Below are 15273 nucleotides of genomic sequence, written 5' to 3'. Positions count from 1 at the left end.
CTGAAATAGTTTTTGAATGTGTTTTTGAGTGTGCGGCTGTGCTTTTAAATTTTGATTTTCATTTTAACCCTCACTTCTAACAAATGACATTTTTTCTAATGACTCTGCAGGTTGATCGGAATCACAAGAGAAATCTACGTCACTCTCTGTGTTTGACATGAAATAAGGTAGCACTATAAGGTATTATAGCTGACATTGGCGCAGTGGGTAGTGCTGTCGCACCACTTCTGTGAGGAGTTTGCATGTTCTTCCCGTGTCTGCGTGGGTTCTCTCGGGGTTCTCCGGGTTCCTCCCACCTCCAAAAGCATGCACTTCAGGTTAATTGGCCTTTCCGAATTGTCTGTAGTGTGTGAGTGTGAGCGTGCATGGTTGCCTATCTCTGTGTGGCTCCGTAGCGCACTGGCGTCGTGCCTGGAGATTCCCCCGCCTCACGCCCTAAGCCAGCTGGGATAGGCTCCAGCTCCCCGTGACCCGCAACAGAAAGCGGTGAAAGAAAATGGATGGATGGAAGATATTGTTCATTATAAATTCAGTTTAAGTTGCCTGGTCAAATTTGATCTGTGTTAAAACCAAAAGTGTCAATAATTACCCAGAACTTTGTTTAGTATGCACAGCACATGAGCTTGATGTCGCCGTGCAGGGAAGGTTCATTTAAACATGTTTCAGTGTCCACATTATGCTCAACGGTCATTAATCACAAAGGCCTTGATGGATCGGATGATTATAAAACAAAGTTTGCTCATCTTGTTTGTCATAGTGTAAGTAATCTTGTGAAGATGAAGCAAGTGGGGGGGATAGTCAATATTTAATCAGTAATATGTAAGGAAGGAGTTGATAAATGCTTTGTCAATATGATCAAATTGCAAATATTAATTAACTAGTAATATCCTAGTGATTCATCAATGCAGGATCTATCAGTTGCCTAGTAACTCATCATTGTCTTCTGTATAGACCTTCATTAACTATTATGAAAGTAGGGAATCATCAATTCTCAAGTCATTCCTGAGTCATTCCTCACTCATTACTTAATTTACTAATTATTATCTACTAAGATTGAACATCATTGATAAAAAAATTAATTGATTAGGATTTACTGATTTACAAACGGTTAAAAGTTAACACTGACAATGACCAAAACTGTGTTCTTTGTCTTAATGAAGTACTTACAAATTTTCTAACTCAAACAGTGGTTTGCAAAATATATAAGGCAGCATTTTATTATGGTTTTTAGCATTTACCTCATGATGCATCATTGCAGACACATTAGTATGACTGTTGTTTTAACATCAGTAAACTGTGAAAAAGTTACATAAATAAAAATTGGTCCTTAGTGATAAATGACAACTGAGTTTCATGACCTGTAAAAATGATAAGAACATACCCATCACCGTCAAAGGAAAAACAAGCAGGCCTTCCCCTGTCAGCGTCCCTTCACTGACAAAACATCGCTAATAGCACGACATGGACAAATGGGTGAACTGTTCGAATTTACAAAGTCACAGAGGATCATAGAGTTGTTAAAAAGTTTGCTGTCGGAAATGAATTTCAAATTTTGAAGACCTGACATTAAATTATTTATTCATTATTATAATCATCTCACTTTCAGATGCTTATCAGAAAGAAGGGTCGCTGGAGTCTATTCCAGTGACTACTGGTGAGAGGTGTAGTACACCCTGGACAAGTTGCCAGTTCAATGCAGGGCCACGGAGAATGACAGAGAACCGCTTACGCACACACTCACAAATACAGACAACTTTGAAGTGACCAATTCGCTTAAGTTACATTTTTCTTTGGTGGTGGGAGGAAACCAAAGAACCTGGAGAGAACCCACACAGACACAGGCAGTACATAGAAACTCTGTACAGAAAGGCCCCAGGGGGAATCGAACCAAAGACCTTCTTGCTGTGAGGCAACAGTGCTTCGACAAAGACATTTACGTTACACTGAAACATTCACTGCTGAAGCAAGAGACAGTGGAAGGTGCGATTGACTGACCTCTTTTTGCAGGGTATATTCTGTTGAGTGTAGCTGCTTCGGTAATTAGCTTGTTTGGGGCATGTGGGTTAATGTGAGTGAAGAGCTCTTGCAGGAGAAGTCTGTGAATTTTTTTACTTTGATGACGATTTGGATGAGCAGCAGGAGGTCGATTCCTACAGTCACTGTTTGGCTTTTCATCAAGTCTCTGAGGATGTAAAAACTACACCTACAACATAATCGTTGTCTCACGCTGTGTGAATCCTGCTGAAGAGTTGATAATAGCATTAATAACAGGATGATGTGTCTTTGATCATAACTCACGCAAGCTGTGGTGTGGTTTAATCAACTCCATGTCATGTTCGAATTGTGATGAAAACATTTTTTCCCCCTTGTTTAAATATCAGTTTGAGGATGCTAATTTTGCACAAAAGCCCCCAAAATCAACAAATCAACATCAAAATATTATCAAGGATGACTTTTATTTAGCCTTCTATAATTCACTTGTATATATAATGTACTTGCAGCAAGACACATGGTGTTTTGTCTGTTAAGTAGCAGCTTGATTTTCACTCCAAAATCTTTACGTTAACCTGTGTCAAACAATTATTCTTTCATAGAAGCCAGGTGTATGTTCATGAACTCATTCGCGTTTGCATTGAGCAAACATTTTTTCAATGGAAATTATATTGCTGTCACCATGTTTGTGTCTCAGCAATCCAAACTTAGACAGGATAGATGTTAACGGCTGCTTATTTTCTCTTTGAAGGGCTGTGAATATTGGTCCACCAAGTCTCCCATGGAGAATAGAAATGGTGCCAATACTAGCGCTGAGCAATTTGTTTTCTATTTGCAAGTCCACCTGCGTCTCTGCGCAGGTCAGCTAACCAGTCTATTCAGCTCAGCCTCTGGTGACCTTTTAAGAAATGCCTCTAAATTGACTTTGTTACCCATTTTGGAGAAGGGGGGAGTTGGGTAGTCATATCTATTCCTCATCTCTGAAGTCTATTTCTGTTCTAACAAATAGCCTTTGAGGAGGAAATATGACATTCATGTGCCACATCGCATGGATCTGTTTAAGTGTTCAAACTGTTCTCCCCAGCTGAAAGATGAGGACAAGATGAGGCAAGTCAGAACAACTACGAACTTATCATATAGTTGTCATCAGAAGATAAAAGCTAGACACCATTCTTTAAGGGGGCTCCTTAATTTGAGTAAGGTGTTAAGAGTTTTTTAAAATCCCTTGACATCTGAGGAATCCGACCATACCATCAATTTTTATTAATATTTCATGTGACTTTTCAAGGGAGGGATGTTTATGATAGACATGATTCACATGTTTATGACATTTTATGCGACATGGACATCAACATATCAAGTTCGATTTGATAAAACAGATGTGGTTTAAGAGCTAGTGGTGCTGTTGCCTCAAAGTAAGATGGTCCTGCAGAGTCAAGCAGAAACACTGTGTTTGCATGTTCTCCCCAAGTTTGTGTGGGCTCTTTCCAGGTGTCCTGGCTTTTACACCATCCAAAATGCACAAAGGGTTAATGCTATTTTAAAGTTTCCATGGGCATAAATGTGTGAGTGAATGTTTGTCTTTCATGGGGCCCTTCGATAAACTGCTGACTTGTTCAGGGCGTATCACCGCCTTCTGCCCAATGTCAGCTGGGAATTGGCTTCCTGCACCTCAACCTGTTTAGTAAACAGGATAAGCCATTCATCCATCCATCCATCCATCTGTCCTTCCATCATCCATCCATCCATCCATCCATCCATGCATCCAACCATCTATCATCGACTGCTTATCCAGAGACAAGTCACGGAACCAACAATCACAGCAGAGATACCCAGACTTCCCTGTCCCCAGACACTTCAACTAGCTATCGAGGCATTCCCAGGCCAGCCAAGAGACATAGTCTCTCAAGGTCTTCTCCGAGGGCTCCTGGAAGAACATGCCCAAAACACCTCCACAAAAAGGCATCCGGGAAACATTCGAAATAGATGCCTGAGCCACCTCAACTGGCTCTGCTCTACGTGGATGAGCAGCAGCTCTACTCCAAGTCCACTGTGGTGACTGAGCTCCTCACCCTATATCTAAGGGTGCGCCCAGCCACTCTATGGAGGAAACTCATTTCAGCAGCTTGTATCCTCGATCTTGTCCTTTTCATTTTGACCCAAAACTCATGACCATAGGTGAGAATGGGAATGTAGACTGATTGGTAAATCGAGAGCTCCGTCTTTTGACTCTGTCACATCTCGGGTCTAATACTTTCTGTTTGTTTTCTTTCTGTTAACATATCATATCATTCCAGATCCTGTCTCATCTACAATCAGTTCATTCCCTACACCTGCCGTTTCTCCACACACCTGCAGCCACTCCCCAGTCTGTCCCCATACTACAAATGCCAGCTCAGCCTTCTGCTCTCTGCTTGTTTAGTGTTCGCCCTGACTCTCCAGCCTTTGATTTCTGCCTGTTGTTCCAATTCTTGTTTCTGACCCAGCCTATTTCCCAGACCCTGCCTTTCGTCGACCCCTCCTTGGATTTGTCTGCCTTATTTTGGATGGCCTTCCTGTGTACGACCTCGTCTGGTTTTTGGACTCTGCCTGTTTGTCTGTCATTTGGATGTTGGACTGATTACCCGGTACCTGACCTCTGCCTAAAATATTAAACCTGTTCTAAGACTGCCCGCTACTCTGTCGTGCTTTTGGGTTCCCCTTGCCAGTCGTGTTCGATCCCCTGACAGACTCAGCTTCTTCTTCACCACGACAGACCTATACGACTGCAGCATTGCAGCCGCTACACAGATCCATCTGTCAATCTCACATTCCATCATTCCCTCACTCGTGAACAAGACACTTGAACTCCTCCACTTGAATTAAAGACTTCCCACTAACCTTGAGGGGGCAGACCGCCTTCTTCTGGTCAAGAAGCATGACCTCGGATTTGGAGGTACTAATCCTCATCCCACTTGCGTCACACTCAGCTGCGAATGAATGAATGGCCTGGCTTGAACGTGGTGTGACACAGCACCTGTACAGAGTCGTGCAGAAGTACACCTTGTTTCCATTGCTTTTTCATCGGTGGCTTATGACCTCCACATCATTTGGTGTTGACATATAAAACAGGTTTTGCGGCTCTAATTGAACTCTGGCAGTTATCACGGGGTGGTTAACTGCTCTCACTAATGTTGTTAGCAAACACATTTTATATGGTCAAAGTTCACAAATGCAAACCTTCACACACCAGCTCATTAGCCTCTCATTCTCTCAGCAAATTAATGTTTGAGTAAGTATAATGGGAATGAGTCCATGCTTAAAAAACACTATTTTTTCCCCCTAGTCTCATGATTTGATTGGAGATGGGCAAATACATTGGCTATGAATGAATCCGTCATTTTCTTCAGTTGGGTTAGGGTTTCTATATGTTTAAGTATTTGATTCACATAAAGTTTATGTTTATTCAAAGCTAAGCAGCTACTGAATGTTACAATATATTTTTACAATACCAAATTGTACAAATAATTACAATGTAAAGTACAGTACACTAATGTAAAGCATTGTACAATATACATTTAAAAAGCAATTAAAACAGACATTTTCTTTTTATTCTCTCTTTGGCCACTGACACAAACACACATTCATAGTGAAGATACAAAGTACTTTGTTTGGTATAGTCCAGGGATCGGCAACCTTTAACACTCAAAGAGCCATTTGGACCCAGGCTCTATGGAAAAGAACTGGGAGCTGCAAAATAGTTTTAACATGTAAATGAAGGTAACACTGTATATACAGTCCTCATACATGTCCTGCACCATTCTAACTTCCTCATACAATACCACAGTTCATCTCTGGGCACCCTGGAGAAAGCTTATGACAGGGTGCCCAGAGAGGAATTGTGGTATTGTATGAGGAAGTCTGGAGTGGCAGAGAAGTATGTTAGAACGGCGCAGGACATGTATGAGGACTGTAAGACAGTGGTGAGGTGTGCTGTAGGTGTGACAGGAGTTCAAGGTGGAGGTGGGACTGCATCAGGGATCAGCTCTGAGCCCCTTCTTGTTCGCTATGGTGATGGACAGGCTGACAGACGAGGTTAGACAGGAATCTCCATGGACTATGATGTTTGCAGATGACATTGTGATCTGTGGTGAGAGCAGGGAACAGGTGGAGGAGAAGCTAGAGAGGTGGAGGTTTGTCCTGGAAAGGAGAGGAATGAAGGTTAGCTGCAGTAAGACAGAGTACATGTGTGTGAATGAGAGGGACTCAAGTGGAAGAGTGAGGTTACAGGGAGAAGAGATCAAGAAGGTGGAGGATTTGAAGTACTTAGGGTCAACAGTCCAGAGCAATGGAGAGTGTGGAAAAGAGGTGAAGAAGCGTGTCCAGGCAGGATGGAACGGCTGGAGAAAAGTGTCAGGTGTGATGTGTGATAGAAGAGTTTCAGGTAGAATGAAAGGAAAGCTGTACAAAACTGTGGTGAGACCAGCGATGTTGTTTGGTCCAGAGACAGTGTCACTGAGGAAAAGACAGGAGGCAAAGCTGGAGGTAGCAGAGATGAAGATGCTGAGGTTCTCTCTGGGAGTGACCAGGAAGGATAGGATCAGGAATGAGTACATCAGAGGGACAGCACGTTAGAGGTTTTGGAGATAAAGTCAGAGAGGCCAGACTGAGATGGTTTGGACATGTCCAGAGGAGAGATAGTGAATATATTGGTAGAAGGATGCTGAGTTTTGAACTGCCAGGCAGGAGGCCTAGAGGAAGACCAAAGAGGAGGTTTATGGATGTAATGAAAGAGGACATGAAGGTAGTTGGTGTGAGAGAAAAGGATGCAGAGGACAGGGCTAGATGGAGGCAACTGATTCGCTGTGGCGACCCCTGAAGGGAAAACCCGAAAGGAAAAGAAGACTATTAACTGTGTATTGGGCGTTTTTTTTTCATTTACGCTTGTGTAAATAATAGTGTTTTGCTTATGAAATCTATGAAGTGCTACAGAGAAAATTAAATGTTATTCACATAATGAACACGTTTAGAACATTGTGAACTCTTAAAATAATCATAACAAAACATGTCGAGTGGAAGGTTTCTTTCAAACTAATTAAAAAGCTGAACTTAAATTATCTAAGTAGCAAACAAATATATGGTGAGTCGTCATTCTTATATCGCCTTTGGACTTTTGGAGTGTGCAGCAAAGCCTTGACCTGAATTAAAAAAAATTAATTGAAAAAAGAAAAGAGCGCTGAACAATGAAAAATAAATAAAAAGTAATTTAAACCTATCTGCAGTTTTATTTTACCTGGCGGCTTTCCGTGACTGTGATGCATATTTTGAGCGAGAAAAAAAATAACAAAAATAAAGATTTTTATTCTAATGTTTCAAGATCACAGTAATCTTCCAATTTACTACAATTAAAAAATGCACTAACACAAATAAAAGACACTTCTACTGAATACATATATTTTATTTTCCCAAGTCACAGGGAGCCGCAGTATAAGGATGAAAGAGCCGCATGCCGGTTGCCGCCCCCTGGTATCAAGTCTTTGAATAAATACTAGACTTGAAGAATACAACTATCAAGCTTGGCATAGATATTATTGTACAAAAGTTTTAACAATACCCTCTCTTAGAGAGTAGTACATTTTTAAATTTGAGTGCAGATTCAGTATTGGTAGACATTAGATGATTGCCCTCCTCTTAGCCCAATTTTTAAAGAAAGTCAAGCAAAACTCAGACGACAAACAGATCGTTTTCAACTATACTTTTCATCATTTTTGCTGCTTGATGACAATGCTGAATTTATAAAGTGCCTTTTGAAAGATATACTGTAGGAAAAGAGCCTTCTGTTTCAAAGTTACTCATTTTTGAAAATCTGAAGTAAGAAGATTCATTTGCGTAAAGAGATTATGAAACCTTTTAGAGCCTTACACAACTATAGACCCTTTTCCTCACCTCAAATTGATCTAAATAGGACTTAAAAGTTTTTCTCATCATAGCAGCCCTGTGAAATCAGTGCGTTCATCCAAAGGGTCTAACAAAAGCAACAGCTCAGAAAGCTGTAGATCTCACATAATATCTTAATTATGGTAATTACATCCTATCTGGCTGCATAAGTCATTAACAGCCTTTAGCAAATAAAGAACGGTAAGAAAGACAAACACGTCACTCTCTCCTATCCTACTTACTGAGATTTTCTGTGAAGGTTAGCATACATTCTGAATTTAACATATGCACTGCTTGAAAAAATCTGGCATCATGTCAGGCTGTTTTTAACAAGGGCAACTGTACCTGCTTTTGAAGGTGCCAAAGAGCTGCTTTACACAATATATTATTAGTTCAGTATTTCAAAATTAATACATTACTTATTGTATTGCTGTGAGAAATGTTGTGCCAGTCCTTGAAAAAGTAATCTTCTTTTTTTTTTCCAAAAGACATCCTGCTTTTGAAAAACTGATGGAAGAACAATACATGTGTTTTCTACAATATTTAACAAACAATTGTTACTGCAGTTCATAATTCATGGAAGTACAATTGAATACATCTAACATGACTGAGCCTCAATCTGAGGTTGGACTGATTGTCTTTTAGGACACAGTATCTTTGAAAAAGCCCTTCGGAAGCTGCTGTGGCAAACCGGGTACAAGAACGGGTTGATGGCAGAATTCAGCCACAGAAGCCAGAATGTAATCTCATACCAGTGGTTCTCCACACATGTACCACTACAGGCAGCACGGATAATCATTAGAAGAGTGTAAGGAGCCCAGCAAATCCCAAAAATACACACAATGATGGCTAAAGATTTGGCAATCTTTTTGTCCCGTAAAAGACGAGATCCCTGCGTCCTTCGGCCAGGGGGCATGGAGGGGGCTGTGTGCTGAAACAACCTGGAGTTTTTTCTTTCAGGAGAGAACTTCTCTCTCTGCATGAATATCTGATTGGCATGTTCCCCACAGGAGGAAGGGGACAGGACATCATCATCCTCAATAACTGCAGAGATAGCTGTGGGTTCGCTGGATGACACCTTTCGAGTCTTCACAAAAAACACAGACAGGACGCCTCCTTCTCTGTGCTTCTTACTGACCGTCTGTGTCCTGGCATCATCCTCAGCGCAGGCACCTCCATTCCTGTTTCTGCGGTGGATGTTCAGGTATATGCTGAGGTTGAAGAAAGCCACAGACACAAACGGCGTGAAGAACTCAAAGGTAGAAGCACTGAGCAGGAAGTACCACGTGAAATAAAACTCGGCATAGCACTCATGAGCTGGGACGACGCTCCGGCCGACCAAAGTCTCCCAAAAGATGATGGCAGGACCGTAGAGGAGGAAGGCCAGCACCCACACGGCCACCATCTTAAAAACAGCCTGGCGGGTCATGTTGCGCTGCGCCCTGTATTTAACCTGCGTGGAAAAAAGAAGCGTAAGTGTGACTCACAGTTATGCAAATAAATCTGTTTGTTACAGCTCAGACTGCTGCAGCTGGTCACATACAAACCCACTGACAAACACACTTGCTTCCACTCCAAGTCCCTCGTACAAATGAAGCACTATTTTTAATGGGCCGCCTCAGAACTGCAGAGAGATGCTGTAAATAAAACAGACTCATGATGCCCGTATTCTTCGGTGTGTCGCTGAAGCCAGTGACGGGAGGCTGAGAGCCACATTCACTGATGAAACACAAGAGAGTGAAAGAGACATCTGGTTTCTCCTGATCCACTCCTACATCGTCTAACGGCTGTCGCTCATTCTCTTTGCACTCGCTCCATTTTCACTTCACGTCCTACATAATGTCTAAACTCTATCATTAAGCACGGCCCCAGTTTTAACCACTTGCTCTCCATTGTTGCCAAAATTACAGATTAAAGCCAGACGCCCTTATAAGGGGATAAATCATCAAATGCCTCTTAGCAGATGCAACACCTGGGCATGTCACTATAAGACAATGGTGTTGCTAATGTGTAACCAATACACTGCTCTGACTCAATAAATAATGCAATATAACCACTTAATGATGCTAATAAAAGATTTTTGCTCAAGCCTCGAGTGGTCATTATAAAAGCAGGACTCCCAATTTCTTTTGTAAATTAGAGAGGTCCTCCTCTGTGGATTGAAAAATACTCATCGAATAAATAATACTGCATGCAGGCAGCTAAAATCAACAACAAGCAAATATTTAGAAGAGCAATAAACTGCTTAGCTAGCAAAAACGTGTAGAAAAACACAGAAAATGTAGTGTCAAATTAAAACTTTTCTATTTTATGATTAGCACAAACCAAACTGATGAGGAGGCCAGATGATTTAACTTTCTACAGAAAGGCTATAGTTTAATTAAATTAACACAATAAATAATTTCATGTGGGACAGCGTTGCGAATACCAAACAACAGCAAATTACATTTTACATTAGAAATCAAATTTTACAGTGATTAAATATATAGAGTAATAAAAGTTTTTAAAACGCCCTTTAGACAGTGCTCTCTAGATACTCAGTGATAGTTGCGTGACACACAAGATGCAGATTATAAAATGTATCAAATGAAATTAAAGCAATGAGGAGGAAGTTGTCATCATTTCCCATAATGCACCTTATCAGCATTTTTCATTAGCTGCTTTTGCACATCCTGTGTTTGCATTTACACACAAACAGGTTCAATACTTTCATAAAGTCCATCATTGCCATCTTGCCTGACATCAAGATCAATTTTAACTTTCAATGGATGAGATGACACATAAGCTGTCTGCCTTTTTTTAGGAGCTGCATGGTTTGAAGGTCAACAAGGTGTATCCTTCATTGACCAAAGGCTGGAACGTACTGAACACTGATTATAAGATGATATGATCTACAGACATTTTTACTTCACCTTATGACACGAAGCTCATCGCCTGTAACCTAGCAGGGGAGACAGCTTGGATTTGATTGGTTGATCTATAGTTAAAGTGGTTGTAGTAAAAAACACTATTGCTGATGGTACTAATAACAATAATACAGTAAAAATTTGTAACAATATAAATTGTGTGAGAAGTGGGCTGTATTCGTTAGCTGAATTTGAAGGAGTCATCAAATTGGCTTTACTGGGTTGCTGTGACCTGGATAGTCACATCCTTCAAAAGATGAGGGACCTTGAATTGGAACGCAGCAAGAGCTGCAAGCAAGCAACATTTTCTCTATGTATCTGTTGGTGCATATCAGAGGAAACAAGATGGAAAATATAAAATGTGTTAAGACGAAAGCTACAAGAAACATTTGAAATAAAATACACGACGGAGAGAAGGCACTTCAGCAGTTTCTTTCTTGTCGATCCCGTTCAGAGGTGCAGTGTAGGCCACACGCGCTTGTTTCTCAAAGTCTCCATCTTCTGGAACATACTTGGTACTGACTGTACTGGGTGGAAATTTGGATATTTTTAAAGTAACTAATTTTAATGAACAATAAATAAAAAGTAACTGAAATAACTTGGTAGATGTCCATCATCGTGAATTACTGTAATTAACAGCCTGTAGCCAATCAGAATGGAGCATTGACAGACATGACCTTGATGAAAGGTTGGTCAGCTCACATTCACATAAAATTATCTACTTTGAAATACCCTGTACTCCCAAAGGGCTTCAGCATGGACAAGCTATTAAACCCAACAGGTGTTTGATGGTAGGATAAGTTCAAGAATGAAAATACACATCACTAGCGCTCTTGTCTAATTTGCGTGTTTCTGTATGCTCAGTTGACACACATTTCATTAGTAAATATCATCATCAACTAACCCCAATCAAGAGGTTACCACAGCAGAAAGTGACCCTGTCCCACGGTTTTCATTTTCATCAGCCTCTCCGATGGCTTCAAGCCATCAAAGAGACTGTACTCTCACTGGTTCTTAGGGAAAGTAATGAAAATCATAAGATGGATGTTTTTAAAACCATTTGAAAAGCAAAGAAGCAGGTTTTTGTCAAGTTGATTCACATTGTGTTTGTTCCCAACAGACAGGGAAAATAAAGTCACCCTTGTCTGTACATTGTGTATCCGACACAAAACAAGGTATGGTTTGTCCACATCTCCTCAGAAAAAAACTGGACAGAATAAAGTGAGATTTCACACATGCATTTGTAAGTCCCAGAAGCTGTGAATTTATTTTAATTTATATAATTTCCTTTTTTTTTTTTTTTTTTTTTTTTTTAAAGCTTAGTTGATTGCTGATATTTGCATTTAGCGTATTTACCAATCGCAACCGTAGAATCCACTGTATTGAGATCGACTGGACAAAATGACAGATTAAACATCTTGGTACACGAGTAACGACGAATGTAAATAACTTGAACGCAGAGAAAACTACACCAGATAGAAGCACACATTTTACAACTGCCCATAGCATCACGTCAATTTCATGAGAGTGTCTGTGTGGTAATAAGCACCTCTGCAGTCAGTACTTACTGCTCTGGTGACAGACAAGAAGCGGTCATAACTAATGAGGACAATGTTGAAGACTGAGGCGGTGCAGAGCAGGTAGTCCATGACCAGCCACACCTTGCAGAGACCCTTCCCCAGCATCCACCGACCTGTCAGGTTGTACGGGATGTACACTGGGATGCAGAAGGCACCTGGAACAATCATGCACACAAACACCGCAACATGATTCAACCAAAATTGTTTTACCATTCACACCTTTCCAGACCTCCTGGAGATGTGGATGTGGGATCCATTATGACAAAGACATGACTTGTTAGATAGTGCTTGTCACACACAGACCCCTACAGCAATGAATAAAGTGAAAGACATTTTGGGAACAAGGGCGGACTGCATTGGCTGTTTTGTTCAAGGAGAAGGATGCACAGTCTAATGCTGCAGATAAGAGCATCACAATAAGAAGGGTGTGAGTGTCTTACAAAAATCCTAGAAATAGACCTGCTACTGTAACTAATGCAGAAAGAAAGGTCACCAGAAACTAGTCAATGAATGGTGACACACTGGGAATGTTACTATGTGTTTGGGGCGTGTAAAAATAGCCTCTTGGTGGGTTTTCATTCAGATGGAGGAACAAAAGAAGCAGCCAAAAATCCTCACAGGGGACAGAAGAGACTCAAAAATAAAGAAGAAAAGGCAACAACTCACCCACGAGAAAATCTGATATAGCAAGGTTCAGGAAGAAGTAGTTGCTTTGAATTCTCAGGCTTTTATCTACAATAAAAGCCATGATGACCAGCGCGTTTCCAGCAACTACAACCACAACCAGTGTCACCATGAGGACCGATAAGATCACCGCCAGGTATCCTGGGAGGACAGCCCCAGCCTCCAACACCGCAGGAGTCAAGTTGCCGCTGGAGTTGGACTCCAGAATATGCGCGCCCATAGTTAATTCACAGACAAAATCATGGTAGACCCTTTTCGTGCGGAGCACCGAAACAACGAACAAGTCCAATTACGCGCCCAAACGTTCCGCTCCACTTTGGTAAAGGGTCCAACGTGACTGAACACCGGTGATTAAATGATAATAATAAAATTCCCATTTTCTCAATAGGACTTCTGTGACGAGGAGATACACAAGTTAAATAAAGATTGGTATGTGATAATATTAATAAGTGATCCTCTGGGTGTCCTCTCCTCTCTCTGGTCTGCTTTATTAACAGTGCTGGCTGTGCGTACTGCGGAGCGCACAGTTCATTTTGTTACCAAGTAAAGTCCGCTAGAAAAGAAGTACTATGTCCGGTCACGATTTCAAAACAAAACATTCAACGGTGCCGTTTTGGGAATAGAGATCAATATCGGAATTAAACAGCGCATTGATAAATTTTGTAAAATAAGTTTACTCAAGATATAATAGAATCTTACAAAAATTCAGTATATATTCAACACGTAGCTTAAAGGGTAGCCATTATAAAATCTATACCTATAATTGTTTCAGTTTTACATAGGGTCATCTTGAACCAAAAAAAAAACAACTGCTTTTTTTGTGATTCAAAACTGTCTTGCAGTAAAAAAAATAAATCGCTCAGAGCGCCTCGTCTTTGCGTGAGGCGAAACGAAAAGGTGTGAAATCTTCGAGCTTTTATTGTGGAGGCAAAACAGATTCCGGTATGAAGTGATTTCTGGTAGTTTTGACTTCTTTGTCCGCCAAGCGACAGATCAAAGTCTGAAGTCAGCAATCAAAAGCTGATCTGAGCAGCCATCTCCATCAGCTGCACGAATTCAGACACATCAAAATGAAATTCACTCACCGACAAGTCCTCCAGACAAGGAGCCCAGAAGTAACCTCCTCTGTCTGCTTTGTGCTCCAAGTTAGAGCAATCAACTAATCACTGAGGGAAGGATCAATGGTGGATGGATGGATGGATGGATGGATGGATGGATGGATGGATGGATGGATGGATGATGGATGGATGGATGGATGGATGGATGGATAGATGGATAGATAGATAGATAGATAGATAGATAGATAGATAGATAGATAGATAGATAGATAGATAGATAGATAGATAGATAGATAGATAGATAGATAGATAGATAGGGGTGTATATATAGATAGATAGACAGACAGACAAATTGCTGAAGCGAAATCATTAAGATTGATAATTATTTTTATTAGACATCTTTATTTGATATTTTTCAGCAGCGGCACATTTTATTTAATAACTATCATTTTTAAATTCAAAGCTGTTGAGCCTCTCTGTTGACCTTCTGGATTCTATGAGCAGGAGCAGACTGGTTATTATTTTGACAGTCCACAGAAATGCAGCCATTGTCTCTCTGCATCAGCCTGTGCAGCTGCAGCTGTTGGCTGGGGATGAAGCGCGCCGTGGCTGTGCAAGCCCCATTCAGAAGAATAAGACGATGGCTGATTCAGAATTACTCTACCTTTGACATTTTCCTCCTAACAGATGCCAAATTGTAAAACATGGTGACATAATGTAATCCAGCTTTAAAATAATCTGGGGGGGGGGGGGTTGATTGGCTGAGAAGCGTGAAGCTGTTGACAGCACTACTGTCTTGAAATATAACAGTATGGAGATTCTATCGTCTGCCACAGAAAGAAGAAAAACAGAAGAATATAATAGTTGAATCTAGCCCTGTTAGATGCAATTCTCACTAGTTGAATACTGGATCAAAACTTCAATTATTGAAAAATATTTATGAAATTCTAACATTTGCCCAAATGTAAAATCACTTCTCCAATGAACAATATGTTTAACAAATTAACTTGGAAACAAACAAAATGCAGAAAATAAAAGTTCCTAAAAGTCAAAGAGCACAACTTGGAGATAGTTGCAGAAAGTTTCATAAACAGAAAAAAACAAAACAACCAGTTTCTGAGATACGGTATTCGTTGT

The 15273-nt window shown here is 40.6% G+C and overlaps 1 protein-coding gene across 1 annotated transcript; it reads right to left on the bottom strand.

The window, feature by feature from the left end:
* Nucleotides 1-8506: 8506 nt before the first annotated feature.
* Nucleotides 8507-13298, bottom strand: LOC137599220 (histamine H3 receptor). Its single transcript, XM_068320017.1, has 3 exons — nt 13061-13298; nt 12383-12549; nt 8507-9361 (listed from the first exon to the last, which is right to left on the bottom strand). Exons 1-3 carry the CDS (start codon nt 13296-13298, stop codon nt 8507-8509), a joined length of 1260 nt encoding a protein of 419 aa, XP_068176118.1.
* Nucleotides 13299-15273: the final 1975 nt, after the last annotated feature.

Source organism: Antennarius striatus, chromosome 7, assembly GCF_040054535.1.
Source record: "Antennarius striatus isolate MH-2024 chromosome 7, ASM4005453v1, whole genome shotgun sequence".
Lineage (NCBI taxonomy): Eukaryota > Metazoa > Chordata > Actinopteri > Lophiiformes > Antennariidae > Antennarius > Antennarius striatus.
The sequence above is the reverse complement of the archived record's forward strand: the minus strand, read 5'-3'. Positions and strand labels throughout refer to the sequence as shown.